Consider the following 15,393-nt stretch of genomic DNA (forward strand, 5'->3'; position numbering starts at 1 on the left):
CTATTTGCCAATGATATATTGGACAAGGTCTTACTCTCCAAAATATATAAAGAGCTCATATGACAACACCAGGAAGACAAACAATCCAACTAAAAACTGGGCAAGGGACCTGAATAGACACTTGTCCAAGGAAGACACATGGATGGCCCATAGACATATAAAAAAATGCTCAACATCACTAGCCATCAGAGAGATGCAAATTAAAACCATAATGTGATATCATTTCATACCTGCCAAAATGGCTATCATTAATAAATCAACAAACAAGTGCTGGTGAGGATGTGGAGAAAAGGGAACCCTAGTGCATTTTTGTTGGAAATGCAGACTGGTGCAGATACTGTGGAAAAACCAGTATGGAAGTTCTTCAAAAATATAAAAATGGAACTGCCTTTTGACTCAGAGATCCCATTGCTTGGAATATACCCGAAGAATCCTGAAACACCAATTCTAAAGAATTTATGCACTGTCCCCCGCCCCTTGTTCATAGCAGTGCTATTTACAATGGCCAAGTGCTGTAAACAGTCTAAGTGCTCATCAGTAGATGCGTGAATGAAAAAACTGTGGTACAGCTACACATTCTTTAACTTGATACCAATGGGTATGGTTCATAAGGACCCTGGCTAAGAAGAATACTGACTCTTGGAATTATTCTCCAAATAGTCAGCATTAGAATCTTACGTGCATCTGCAGCTGTGGATTTTGCGTGTTGTTCAGGGGAAACAGGCAACACACTTATGAAGGGAAGTAGAGAACAGAGTGCCATTATTTTGATTTATTGCATTCTGAAGTACCATGGGGGAGGGCCTGAGAAGAAGTCTGCTTTTTTAGCAGTTCTAAAGCCTTATAACCTGAGATTTGCATTCTGGGGAAAAAAAAAAAATCAAGATTGAATTATCAATATGTACATCATGAGATTTGGGTTTTGGCCCTGATAGAAAAAACTGTACTACCTGAAAAAGGTTATAGAAGATTAAAGAAAGAAACCAGCTACACACCAAATCCCGGTGAAAGATGTGGATTTAACCAGAGAGCCAGAAACTTCAGCAGAACACCTCCCTTCGAGGTGGTTAAAAACGTAGGAACTTGACGCAAGTGCAGGCTGCTCAAGGCAGCTTCCTCCCCAGGGATGGACTGCCAGCTTCAGCATTCCCAGGAAGAACCAGTCCTTGGGTCACATTTCTCTTGTCCTCTGTTCCCTTTCACTTCTCATCGTCCCGCCCATAGTTAATTGTTTGTAAGGCCTGAGCTATGAGCGTAGCCATTTCTCGGGTGCCTGCAGCAACCACTCTGCAGGACATGAGGTCGAAAGGTCCGCCTGAGGACAGAGAAGGAGAAGAGAGCACCTGGGTTACTGGAGAAGGTAGAACAGTCCTGGATAGCAACTCAGCATGTGCACATTCCAGGGAAAAAAAGCTTCCAGGCCGTGCTCAAGGCTGGAAACAAACAGTGTGGTCTAGACATGAGCCTGGCCAGAGAAAGGGGTGACGCCTTTCCGCATCTGCTCCACCCCAATGAGTGCACTGGAGGTGCCATGAATCAATGCCATCCTGCAGGCTGTGCTGGGAGAATGTAGTTTGAGACCCAACATTCAGGACTGAGATTCCAGTGATCGGTTAGACCAGGAGAGAGGAGAGGAGTTTTCAACTTCTACGCTGCATGGGTGGCACTTGGGACCCTATGAGTTGGCCATTCTGATCGGCAACCCAATTGGCTGCTGTGGGGACCAGGCAGCTGAGGGTGGACAAGGAAGCCCTGTGTCCTCCTGGGGACAGGAACCAGACTAATGGCCTTGCTGGAGCCCTCCGTGCACACACGCATGCTTGTGTGGTTAAATTAAGTGTCAGGCTCACTTTGAATCTGAATTTGGTCTGCCTGGCCTTGCCATCTAAGGCTGATATCTCTTTTATACTTTTCTGGTAGCTCGGTTAAGGTCTTCCAAAGGAGAAAGAGGAAAAAAGTAGAAACCAAATGACAAAATACCCCCTGTACATACCCAATAGTTAAAAGGAAGCCCCAGTGTTTCTGCTAACAAGCTCAGGACTACAAAGCTAGGAGAGTGAGATCTGAAAACATTCATCCAGTCTCTGATGTGTTATTTCTAAACATTAGGTGCGTGGTCTGCCTGAAGCAAAGTGGATGTAACAAGGGCAGCGATGCTAAGTGGGGTCAGAGTTGCCTAGTGGGGTCAGTCACTGGGACACGATAACCTTAAAGCAAAAGTAACAGGTCACCTCTCCGATCCTCACCTCTCAGTACATGGTGCTGACCCAATGCTGAGCCACAGGGCCATGGGTGTACCAGCCTCGTCCTCATCAGCTGGGGAGCATAATGTCTGCTCTGCTCGTCTCATCGGATTATGTGCTTAGAAAACGGTCAAATGTTATGTAAACTTAAAGCGGTGGTGGTGCTGTTCCTACCTGGCCATATATTTTCATGTCTAGAGGCATAGAGTAGGAAGGCAGAAGAGCAGGAAGGCGCTGGACCACTGCCTTTCCAATGATCTCTCATCAACAGAGAAGGAAGTGGGAGACATTCAGTCTGGAGGTGTTAGTCTAGTCTCTGCTGTCGTACCTCTGGGGGTTGAGGGCAAGCCAAGGGTCAGATGGGCTCACCTGAGGTGTCCATCACGATGCCGCCTGCTTCTCTGATGATGACAGTGGCAGCAGCCAAGTCCCAGCAGTGGAGGCCAAACTGGTAATAGGCGTCTGCAGCCCCCGAGGCCAGGTGGCAGAGCGCCAAGGTGGAGCTCCCGATCACTCGGACCCTGGGAGAGGGAAGAGAGCAATACATGTGTGAGCGGCACTGTGCACAAATCGGAATGCTCTTAAACAGTGTGCATGCTTACTTCACCCAAAGTCACTCCCTCTGCTGAGCATTCCCCATTATTAACAATGAGTCACAGGGCTTCTACCAACGAGCTCCAGGTTGAAATCTAGAGTCCAGTGCAGTTCTGCCCTATGAAACTTTCTGCGAAGATGGAGACATTCTGCACTGTGGTAGCTCTAGCCACCTGTGGCTGTAGGGCAACTGAAGTATGGCCAGCATAACTAAAGAACTCAATTTTTAACTATATTGAATTTTTAACTTAAATTTAAATCACCTCATGTGGCCAGTAGCTACAGCGCAGACCTAGACAGAGAATGGGAGATGAAGAGTATTCAATTGGACTTGGAATTATTATCCTAAATGTTTACTGGAGAAATCATTTAAGAAGGGCTCTAAGTACACACAGGATGGGCTGGCTGGGTGGCTTGAGATCAGTTCCTTGGCTTCTCAAAGTTGCTAAAAAAGGGACAAATGTCCCCTGTCTGTTTCCTAACAGCTGGCTGCATGAACCCTCCCCCTAAAGAATGATGCAGCACCACGTGGCTTCCCTGGGCCTCAGCATGGGCCACAAGTATTCCTGCCACAGGGATCTTTTCTCTTTCAGTGCCCAGGGAGTCTGTAGCAAGACTGTGTGCGCGTTTGGCATGCTCCTTCTTGGCCCCAGGGTGTTCCAGGAACTGAAAAGTCATACCCATGAGCTTTGGCGTGGAGTAAACTCTCCATGTTGCTCAGGAACAATTTCAGTGTAGCAGGGTCACGTTTGGGACCGATTTCTGTTAGAACCAAGGCCTTTGAAAGATCTGCAATAGAAAAAATGTCCCATAATCAGAAAAAATCAAGTCTTGGTTCTAACTGAAGAGTCGGGGTTTTCCCTGAAGTGAATGTCAAATATCGGACTCTTATTCTGATTCAGATTTCAGAAGGAGCAGAATTTGCAGTTCTCTCCTTTCAGTAATAGTTAGCATGAGAACTTGGAAGAGTTTGGTGTCTTATGAAAGCCACCACCATTCAATCACAAATGAAAACAAAATGATTCCAAACCAGGACCACCCAATGTTTGAAGGGAACAAATGCCTTATCAATTAAATCTGTCTTTAAAAACCATTCTTTCTTTAACTGCTGGCATCACAAATATGGAAATACCATTATCCCTGTGGAGAAAGCAACTTTTAAGTAATATCTTTGGAAAGGGAGTCTTTAGGAGTAACCACCTCGGCATAAAGACCAATGCTGTAGCTGTGTGGCCTCAGAGCAGTGAGGCACAGGGCAATGAGGTGCTCACACCAAGCCCACGGTTCCTGTGATGGGACTGGAGGACAGCCTGTGCCAGGAAGCTGGCCCACAGGCATAGAGGAATGTGACCGGGCTCCCATCCTGTGCCTGACTCACTGGTGGGGGATCACAAGCAGTTTGTCCTTGCCTGGCCATATACCCAAACACAATCGAATTTAGTCAGTCATGTCTCTTCAGGCCTGTTGCTCGGGCATGATCAGCCAGCCACATCAAGTGTGTTCAGATAACAGACCAAAGCCACTTTATGAAGTAGAGGGAACACACACTCCACAAGTTATTTCACTCAATGGGCCTAATCCCACATTGAAATCTGCAGTCATCTCTCACTTAGGGACCAGATGACTGTGAGAAGGCAATCTACTCTCAGACAGAATCTGTACCCAACTTCCCCCTTTCCTTATGTCAGAGGCTCTCATTTTATACTTTAAACACTCTCTGAAAAACCACTTGGCTCCACATCAAAGCTACCTGCCTTTGGGAGGTCTGAATCATTCCTTACCAGGCACACTCAGCACTGAAACTGAGCTAATGCACCTCCCACATGTGCAGTGTGGGTGCACCAGGCACTGCCCACAACAAGGGATGAGGGGGCCAGGCAGCTCTATGATCTCCATGGACAAGACCCCGTTACCCTGGCAGAGGTTACCTCCTACCCCAGCACCCAGGCTGTAAACTGAGGTGATATTTTCCCTGGAAAAATAGACTTCTTTTGAGGAAAAACATTTTCACAGGGCAAGGCACAGTAGACATTCCATATATGGTTAATGAAGCAATGAACACTTTTTCTCAAACATCAGCATGGAAGAAACATTACAAGAGTCTTCTTGTTTTGGTTGGTTTGTTAAATTGCTAGTATTTTAAAATTTATTAGAAGAATTTTTGCATTAAGTAGAATTTTGTTGCCTAGCTTAAGAAGCTAATCATTATGTACAACACTATTTTTGGGGGGGAATGAATTCTTTTTTTTTTATGATTTTATTTATTTATTTTTACACAGAGGGGAAGGGAGGGAGAAAAAGAGGGAGAGAAACATCATTGTGTGGTTGCCTCTTGCGTGCCTCCCACTGGGGACCTGGCTTGCAACCCAGGCATGTGCCCTGAGACTGGGAATTGAACCAGTGACCCTTTGGTTCACAGGCCAGCGCTCAATCCACTGAACCACACCAGCCAGGGCTGAATTCTGAATTATAAATATTTAGCTAAAAATGTTCCATTGAATGATAACATATTACAATTTGGGGAGTTCCCGTTATATTAAAATTAAAAAAGAAATTAGATAGTATGCATATTATTTTGGCCAGGGAAAACAAGGAAGCAGATGAGTAGTTTCAGAGGAGGCTATGGAAGAAAGTGGAAGTGAAGCTGCAGTGGCATCTCGCCTAATCGTACTTCTAATTTCTTTATCTAACTTCAAATCTTACATATACCCACACATGTGTACAAACATGAACATCATATTTTTACCATTTTCAAAATCTTCACCCAATTATATGTTTATTGATTTGAGAGAGAGAGGAAGGGGCAGAGAGAGAAACACTGATGTGAGAGAGAACCATCAATCGGTTGCCTCCTGCATGCACACTGCCCAGATATCCAAGGGACTGAAACCGCAACCTAGGTATGTGCTCTGACAGGGCATCAAATCTCTAACCTTTTGGTGTACAGGACAACACTTCAACTAACTGAGCTAGCTACCTGGCCAGGGCATGAACATAATATTTTAAAAAACAGTTTTACAGGTTATTCTGTTACTTGCTCTTTTGATACAATGATATACTGAGTACACCTTTCATCATTCTTCCATACTTGTAACAGCTGAATGCTATTCTAACCAATGAAAGAACTGGTTTAACCATCCCCCAGATAAATGTTTTTAATTCTTGTTGTTATAAACAATGTTATCTCTTTTTCTATATAGATGTGTGTAGTCATGTGGATATATTTTTCAGGATTAATAGAAGTAATAGAAGTGGGATTTCTGAATGAAAGAGTGTGCATATTTCAGATTTTGATAATTAAGGAAGACACTAAAGATTTCCCCCCAGGAACTAGAAAGTCAGACACTCAATTTCCATAAGGAGATAAGTACCCACGTTTAATCAGGTTAATAAAATGTGACTACTCCTTCAGGCCACGGCCTAGCCCAACCTGTCCTTATCAGAGGGAGAGCCTGGCTATAGGGTGAATAGAGAGGAGAGTCCCCAGAGTGTCAGCCTAGACAAGTAGATGTCCCCATATGCAGGGCTGGTGCAGGAAGAAAAGGGATTTTCAAACTAAGTGCCATCAGACTATTTCACAAGGGAAAATAAGCAAAGTGTAGGAAGAGCAATTGCTCACATCTTACTCTGTCCCAGACACTTCCATGTATGCTTTCAGTCCCTTATTGCATTTTCTGTTTCACTGTCCTTGTTTCACAGCTGAGGAAACCAAGCCTAGAAAAGCAACCTGCTTAAACTCATGCAGCCCTTAAGTGGTGGCACCCAGACTTAAACTCAAGCTTGTCTGGTGATATGTGAAAGAAGGGGTTTCTTTCCATAGTTTTAAATTTGTGAAAAGATATCTCTGTATCCAGTATCTTCCTCTTCTTCTAGCTGCAATGTTTCTGTTCTTTCTCACTCTTGCTAAAGCATTTTTCTCCCAAATGAAATCAAGGACAGAGAAAAAGGAAGTCTCAGTACTTCCACCTGCAGGCAAAATGCTTTACTGTTTTATTTTGACCTAGATAAGAAAAAACATTATAAATCCCTTCTACTTAACAGTCTTCTTATATTATGATAATTCCTGGTTAATGATATACAATTATTATGATTTTTGCATTTTATTAGCATTTACCTGATATTTATCATAATGTTTTAGTTTCTGATCAAATACTAATTATATTTTTAATACAAAATATTCCATGTCTTCATGGGTATGTTTGTTGGGAATGGAGAGCTGTTGCCTAATGGGTACAGAAATATTGGCTGCACAACATTGTGAATATAAAAAACACCACTAAATATACACTTAAAAATGGCAAATTTTATGTTATATACTGTATATTTTACCACAAAAAAACCCTAGTAGATTTTGAAATAGGACTGCTCTGTATACTCTTTCAATAAACAGATTTTATTTAAGGTGAAAAAATGTAGCCCATGACTTCTAATAGTTTGAAAACTATTTTTCTATTTGAGCAAAGTTAAAAATACCCAGAATATCAAAGAGAGATTTTACAACTCAAAGGAAAGAGAAGTAAGCTGTGTGTATACATTGAAATATATACTCATGGAGAAAGAGGCGACTGTGCTTTAAGTCTGGAAAATATCCCCTCTGGGCACTAACTGGTTTTGCTGAATGTAAAGTTCCTAAAACAACATTTATAACAGCATGTGTTTTTATACACATGTCCTAATTCTTTCACACTTCTTATAGACCAGTATGAGCTATTCATATAAAAATAAAATTTAACTTTATTTAACTTAGAACCATAAGTACTAAGAATGAAGCCTGATGGTTGGGGGAGGGGGTAGGAAGCAGGGATGTGGGGGAGGGAATACCTAATGGGTGTAGGGTTTTACTTCGAGAGTGCAAATGTGCAGTGCTGTGAACATACCACCAATGAAGTGTTCACTTTGAAATGGTTCATTTTATGTTATTTGATTTTCACCTTAAGAAACTACTCTTAAAAAGCAAACTTGGAAAAAAGAATATTGCTTAGAATCCTGGGGAAGACAGAATTAGAAATAAATGCAACAACCATGTAAATTTTAATCTCTCCAAACATCCTCTGATAAAAACAGACAGAAAGACTAGGAGAGCAAAAAACAACTGTAGACATCATCTGAAAAAAAACACCACCAAACACCTGTATTGACAAGGTATAGCCAAACCCCAAAACTCAATGGGTGGGGCAAACATCTCGCAGCTGTAAGACCATGTGGCATTGTGACATCAAAGAGAGGGAAAGAAGCATCGAGTATATCTTGGACCTGAGATGAGGAGAACCTCAAAATCACCAATAGCCATTCAGTGGAAACCAGCTTGAGCCAATGTGAGAGGAGCTGTGCACACATCAATTCATGGGTCTCTGGTATGGGAATGTAGGGTAAGATCTGAAGGTAAGGAGCTGACCAGGCCTAAAACCTCTTATAGCCAGGGCCTTGTAGGGCAGGTCCTGAGTAGAAATGTATGGGAGTGAATTCCAAAGTCACTAGACAGGAATCATAGAGGCAAAGGAAAAAGAAGATCATATAAGAGTGAAGGAGGGAAACAGAAAAAACAAAACAAAACAACAACTAAGGACAAGGCCATTATTTTTGAACACTTCACAAAAACAGAAGAGGGAGCTCTAGAGCTGTGAAAGTACAAAAACTCTCTTGAGCTCCGCTCATCCAAGTTCAGGAACACGGATTTCTGACAGAAAAAGGAAAAGGGAAAAAAAAGAATCATGGTTGAATCCCATACACAATTATCATAAGAAAAAAGAATCAGGAGCAGAGAAACATCTCTCCAGTCAATCAAAGAATGCCAGAAGATTTGTCCACAAAACTGAAATGGCTTTATGGAAAAGAAATAAAGATTATACTATTGTCAACAGTAATTGAAAAATAAAATTTAAAAAAATAAAAAATAAGGAATATATGAAAGGACAGCAGCATAACTCAAAAGTAGAGGGGACAGAACTCAAAAGAAAGTGATGAAGACAAGGTAAGCAGAGAAGACCCAACATACGAGGCGGGGTCCCCGTAAAACCTGGAATTTATTTATAAAAAATTGTGTATTTATTCTTAAAAGTTTAAACTTCAGTCTCCTTCAAAGTACTCTCCATTTGATGCAATACACCTATCAAGACTTTTTTTCCACTGCTCAAAACAGTTTTTGAACTTGTCGGTTTTGATGCCCGTTAGTGCTTCTGCCGTTTTTTGTTCCACCTCTTTCACATCAGCAAAACATTTCCCTTCGAGGAATTTTTCATCCAGGGAAACAAAAGAAATTCACTAGGGGCAAAATTGGGTGAAAAGGGAGGGTGGGGCATGAGGGTCATACTGTTTTTGGTCAAAAACTGCTGAAAATTCAGTGTGATATGGGCAGGTGTGCTCGTAAATCACCCATCATGAAATGGGCAAGTGCATTCAAAGAGTCCTAAAAAAAAAAAAAAAAAAAAATTCACTGAAGCTGAATGTAGCCTCTCACACTGTCAGCTAGTGCACTGATACAGATGGGTTCCTAGAACAATTACCTAGAGGAGGAAGCCTGTTGCAAGAGGCCCACCCTCCAGAAGATAATTCAGTTTTTTGCGGGGGGCGGGGGGGTGCCTTGTACATATAATAGGAGACCCAGAGGGCAAAAAACTAAGCAACCAAATCTGAAAATAAACAAATACTAAAAACTGTAATTCAAGAAAACTCCTAAATTATTTAACTTGAAATTACATATTGAAAGGGTATACTATGTACCTAGGAAAATGGACTTGGAAGAAATACTCTATTAAAATCACTGTACTGTAAAACAAAAACAAAAACAAAAAACCTTTGGGCATTCAGGTAAAAAACTAAAGTCCCAAATAAGGGAAGAAAAAACTGTCTGCAGACTTTTCAATTATGTGCTTATGCTAGAAGATGACAGAAACAATTTAAGGCATTTAACACAAGAAAATGTGAGACGTGTTTTATTAGCATAAAAATGGATTTTCAAGTATAATGGACACTGATAAATTTAGGAACATGTAACAACTCTGGGAATATTGTTCCCATGAGCCTTCCTGAGAAATCAACTGAAGTAGTTCTCAAAGTGTGGTCTCTAAGGTTCTTTCAGGAATCTGTGAAGGTAAAGCAAATTCCTAATAATACTAAGACATTTGCCTTTTTCACTGTGTTAATATTTGCATGGTGGGTAGAGAAAGCAAGGCAAGGCCCCACCTGTTTTAGTAATCATTGTAGTCTTCTCTGCTAAACTTATATACTGGGGGGAAATGTCAGTTTAACTTAAGAATGATAAAGCTATAAAATTATTAATTGTACTAAATCTTGAATCCTAAGTACTATACATGTCTTTTGAATATTCTGTGTAATTAGAGAACTTAAACTACAGTTAGTTATTCAGAGATGGGTATTTGGAAGATATTTTTTGAAAGTGAAAAATTCTGCCCATCACTTTAACTGACAAGGTTACCACTGAGAGAATTCAAGCTTTCAAGTAGCAATTAGAATTTGGGAAGACTTCTATCCACCATTGTAGATTGATAACTAACCAATACCTAAACATTTCTCATGAAAAGGAAGAGTGGTAATATTAATGAATATGACTTTTAAAGTATTTATTGAACCTGTATGTTCCACATGACCAGTGTATGATATTACAAAAGCAACCATGAGCAAAAAATCCACTCAAAGTAGAAGAGAGCTCAATGGATTTCAATGTAACAGTGTACAAAAAAAAAAAATCAGACATGTTATTATATTTCACATGCAACTAATGTATGGATGTATGTGTGTGTAAAGTCAGATTTTTTCACACATCAAAACAATATATTACATAAAGGATCCAAGATGGTACACTAACCTCCTCCCAGAACCAACCTGGAATTACAACTCAATTGTAGAGAAATCATCCAGAATAACCGTAGCTGGAAAGAAGCCTTATAACCAAGGACAGAAGAAACCATTTCACCACAAGACTGGTGGGCAGTGTGGAAAGGGTATGAGGGGGTGGCTGGGCTCCCAAAGGCTGCAGCTGAAGTTACGGAGGTATATTTCAACAGCCAGGGACTCCCCCTAAGAAGTGTAGGGTCTAAACCCCAAGCTGGGCTCCCCAGCCCGCAGCACCAGAGACGGGGAGGAACCCAGATAACTTGCAGTTATGAAAAGCAGCAGGGTCTCTGTCTGCCAGGGGGAGATGGCTGGAGACGCAGAGAGCCTCTTAAATGCCAACATACAAAATTTCATTTGCATCCACATACCTTGGGCTCCGGCAGAAGGAGGGCAGGGTGGACTAGAGACTCTTGAGGAGAGTCTGGGGTTGGTGGCTATGGAAAGGAACCGAAGTAACAGTTACCAGGATCCCTGTGCTGAGTCATTCCCCATACTGCAGAAGCCATTGTTCTCAGGCAGAGCACTCCTCTTCAAGTTTTATCAGTCTCAGGGAAAGCAATAGCTTCACCCTGTGGTGCTTAAGCCAGGCTGCTGATTACAGCTGGATTAGATTAACATCTGATCTGTTTAATGACTGATTAGTTTAACTGAGGCAGAAAATACAAAGAAGTAGCCAAAATGGGGAGACAAAGAAACAGACCCCAAATGAAACAAGAGAATTCTCTAGAAGAACTAGATGAAATAGAGACAAGCAATTTATCATATAGAGTTTAGAGTAATGTTTATAAGGAAGTACTCAAGAGCATGAAAAAAGATGTAGAAACTATGAAAAAGGACCAGTCAGAAATAAAGAATGCAGTACCTGAAATAAATAATACACTGGAAACAATAAACAGTAGGTTAGGTGAAAAAGAGGTCTGAATCAATGATTTGGAAGGCAAGGTAGAAAAAAATATCCAGGCAAAACAGCAAAAAGGAAACAGAATTTAAAAAATGAGAAGAGCTTAAGAAACATTTTGGACAACATGAAGCATAACAATATCTGCATCATAGGAATACCAGAAGAGAGTGAGCAAGGGATCAAGAACCTATTTGAAGAAATAATGACTGAAAACTTGCCCGATCTGGTGAAGGAAAAAGACACACAAGTCCAGGAAGCTCAGAAAATCCCAAACAAGTTGGACCCAAAGAGGCCTATGCCATGACATATTATAATGAAAATGACAAGGCTTAATGACAAGAATAGAATCCTAAAAGCAGCAAGAGAAAAAGCAAGTAGTTACCTACAAGGAAGCATCTATTAGACTGGCATCAAATATTAAAGGTGATGAAAAGCAATTACCTACAACCAAGGCTACTTTACCCAGCAAGGCTATTATTTAAAATGGAAGGAGAAATAAGGAGCTTCCCAGACAAGAAAACGCTAAAGGAGTTTGTTAACACCAAACCAGTACTGTAACAAATGTTAAAGGACGAGCTTTAAGCAGAAGAAAAAGTGAAAGAAAAAACAAAACAGAAGAAAACACTCTAACAATAAAATGGCACTACATACGTATCTATCAATAGTCACCTTAAATATAAATGGCTTAAATGCTCCAAACAAAAGACATAGGGTAGTTGAGTGGATGAGAAAACAAGACCAGTATATATGCTGCCTCCACGAGACCCGTCTCAGATTGAAAGATACACACAGACTACAAGTAAAGGGTTGGAAAAAGACATTTCACGCATATGGAAAAGAAAAAAAAAGCTGGGGTAGCAGTACTTATATCTGACAAAATAGATTTTAAGACCAATGCTATAGTAAGAGACAAAGAAGGACACTACATAATGACAAAGGGAACAATGCAACAAGAGGACATAACCCTAGTAAACATTTACACACCCAACACAGGAGCACCTAAATATGTGAAGCAAATCTTGATGGACACAAAGGGAGAGATTGACAGAAATACTGCCATAGTCAGGGATTTTAACACCTCATTGACTTCAATGGATAGATCTTCCAGGCAGAAAATCAACAAGGAGACAGCAGCCTTAACCAGCACACTAGATAAAATGGATTTAATTGATTTTGGAGCATTTCACACCAAAGCAGCAGAATATACATACTTTTCAAGTGCACATGGAACGTTTTCTAGGATAGACCACATGTTAGGACACAAACCAAGTCTCAATAAATTTAAGACAGAGATTGTATCAAGCATCTTCTCTAACCACAATGCTATGAAACTGGAAATCAATCACAAGAACATTGAAAAACATGCAAAAACGTGGAAGCTAAATAACATGTTATTAAACAATGAGATCAAGGAAGAAATCAGAAGATACCTTGAAATAAATTAAAAGGAGGGCATAAGAATCCAAAAATCTGTGGGACACTGGGAAAGTAATCCTAAGAGGGAAATTCATAGCATTATAGGCCTGAGAAAATAAGAAAAAGCTTAAATAAACAATCTAACTTCACACTTAAAGGAACTTGAAAAAAAACAACAAACAAAGCCCAAAGTGAAGGAATTAAAAAGAAAGATCAGAACAGAAATAAAATAGAGTCTATAAAAATGACACAAAACATCAATGAATCCAAGATCTGGTTCTTTGAAAAGATAAACAAGATTGACAAAACTTTAACCAGATTCATCAAGAAAAAAAGACACAAATAAAATCAGAAATGAAAGAGGAAAAATCACAATTGATACCAAAGAAATACAAAAGATTGTAAGAAAATATTATGAACAACTATATGCCAACAAACTGGACAACCTGGTTGAAATGGGTAAATTTCTAGAAACATACAATCTTCCAAAAATAAACCAGGAAGAATCAAAGAATCTGAATAGACAGATTACATCTAATGAAACTAAAGCGGTAAGAAGCAAAACTCCCAAGAAACAAAAGCCCTGGACCAGATGGCTTCACAGGTGAATTTTACCATTCTGAGAACTAACACCTCTCCTCCTCAAACTATTTCATAAAATTCAAGAGGAGGAAAGGCTCCCAAACTCATTTTTTGAAGCCAGCATTATCCTAATTCCAAAGCCAGGTAAAGACACTTTCAAGAAAGACAATCATAGGCCAATGTCCCTAATGAACATAGATGCTGAAATCCTCAACAGAATATTAGCAAACTAAATACAGCAATGTATCAAAAAATCATACACCATGATAAAATTGGATTTATTCCAGGAATGCAAGGTTAGTACATCTGCAAATCAATCAATATGATTCACCACATAACCAAAATGAAGGATGAAAACCACATCATCATATCAACAGACACAGAAAATGCTTTTGATAAAACCCAACACCAATTTATGATCAAATTTTTCAGCCAAGTGAGAATAGATGGAACATACCTAAACATAAGAAGGCCATATAGGAAAAACCTACTGCCAGCACCATACTCAATGGGCAAAAACTGTTAAGTGTTCCCCTTAAGATCAGAAACAAGATAGGTATGTCTGCTTTCATTTCTCTTAATTCAACATATTACTGGAAGTCCTAACCAGAGCAATCACACTAGAAGAAGAAATTAAAGGCATCCAAATTGAAAAGGAGGAAGTAAAACTTTATTTGCAGATGACATGACACTGTATATAGAGATCCCCAATGATTCCACAAAGAACTACTAGAACTGATAAATGAATTCAGTAAAGTAGCAGGATATAAAATTAACATCCAGAAATCAGTTGCATTTTTGTATGCCAATAATGAACTGACAGGGAAATTAAGAAAACCATCTCACTCACATTGCTTTAAAAAGGAATAAAATGTCTAGGAATAAAGCTAACCAAGGATGTAAAAGACCTATACATAGAAAATTATAAGACACTGAAGAAATTCATGAAGATACAAATAATTGGAAGCACCTACTGTGTTCATGAACTGGAAGAATTAACATCATTAAAATGTCCATACTACCCAAAGCAATCTATATATTCAACGCAATTCCTATCAAGATTCCAATGACATATTTCACAGAACTAGAATAAATATTTCAAAAATTTATATGGAACCACAAAAGGTCCCACATAGCAACAATGATCCTGAGAGAAGAGAACAAAGTTGGAGGAATAATGCTACCTAATATCAAACTATACTATGAGGCCATAGTAATCAATACAGCATGGTACTGGCATAAAAACAGACACACAGACTAATGGAACAGAATAGACAGCCTAGAAATAAACCCAGACCTTTATAGTTAATTAATATTCAACAGATGAAGTAAGCACATACAATGGGCTAAAACAGTTTATTCAATAAATGGTGTTGGGAAAATTGGACAGATATGTACAGAAAAATGAAAACTAGATCACCATAAATTCAAAATGGATCAAAGACTTAAACAGTAGACCTGAAACCATAAAAATCCTTGAAAAAATGTAGGCAGCAAAATCTTGGACATTGCTTGTAAAAATTTTTTATTGGATATATCTCCTTAGGCAAGGGAAACAAAAGAAAAAAACACATAAATGGGACTACATCAAACTAAAGTTTTTGCACAGCAAAGGAAATCATTAGCAAAATAAAAAGACAACCCACAGAATGAGAGAACATATTTCCCAATAATCTGATAAAGGGGTTAATATCCAAAATTTATAAAGAACTTACAAAACTCAACGCCATAAAAACAATCTAATTAAAAAATGGGCAAAGCACCCAAATAGACCCGTCTGCAAAGAGGACATACAGATAGCTA

At 39.6% G+C, this 15,393-nt stretch overlaps 1 protein-coding gene across 2 annotated transcripts in view; it reads right to left on the reverse strand.

Annotated features, from left to right (window-relative positions):
- Positions 1 to 428: 428 nt before the first annotated feature.
- Positions 429 to 15,393, reverse strand: part of IMPA2 (inositol monophosphatase 2) — a 56,130-nt gene continuing 41,165 nt past the window's right edge. For both annotated transcript variants that reach the window (XM_054587340.1, XM_054587339.1), the window contains 3 exons: positions 3,518 to 3,626; positions 2,613 to 2,764; positions 429 to 1,315 (listed from right to left, as the gene is read on the reverse strand). In XM_054587340.1, coding sequence (XP_054443315.1) covers positions 1,200 to 1,315; positions 2,613 to 2,764; positions 3,518 to 3,626 — 377 coding nt within the window. In that variant the 3' untranslated portion in view covers positions 429 to 1,199. The remainder of the gene's footprint in view (positions 1,316 to 2,612; positions 2,765 to 3,517; positions 3,627 to 15,393) is intronic.

This window comes from Pteronotus mesoamericanus, unplaced genomic scaffold (genome assembly GCF_021234165.1).
Source record: "Pteronotus mesoamericanus isolate MK-2021 breed Mesoamerican mustached bat unplaced genomic scaffold, CSHL_Meso_final scaffold_118, whole genome shotgun sequence".
In the NCBI taxonomy this organism is placed as follows: domain Eukaryota; kingdom Metazoa; phylum Chordata; class Mammalia; order Chiroptera; family Mormoopidae; genus Pteronotus; species Pteronotus mesoamericanus.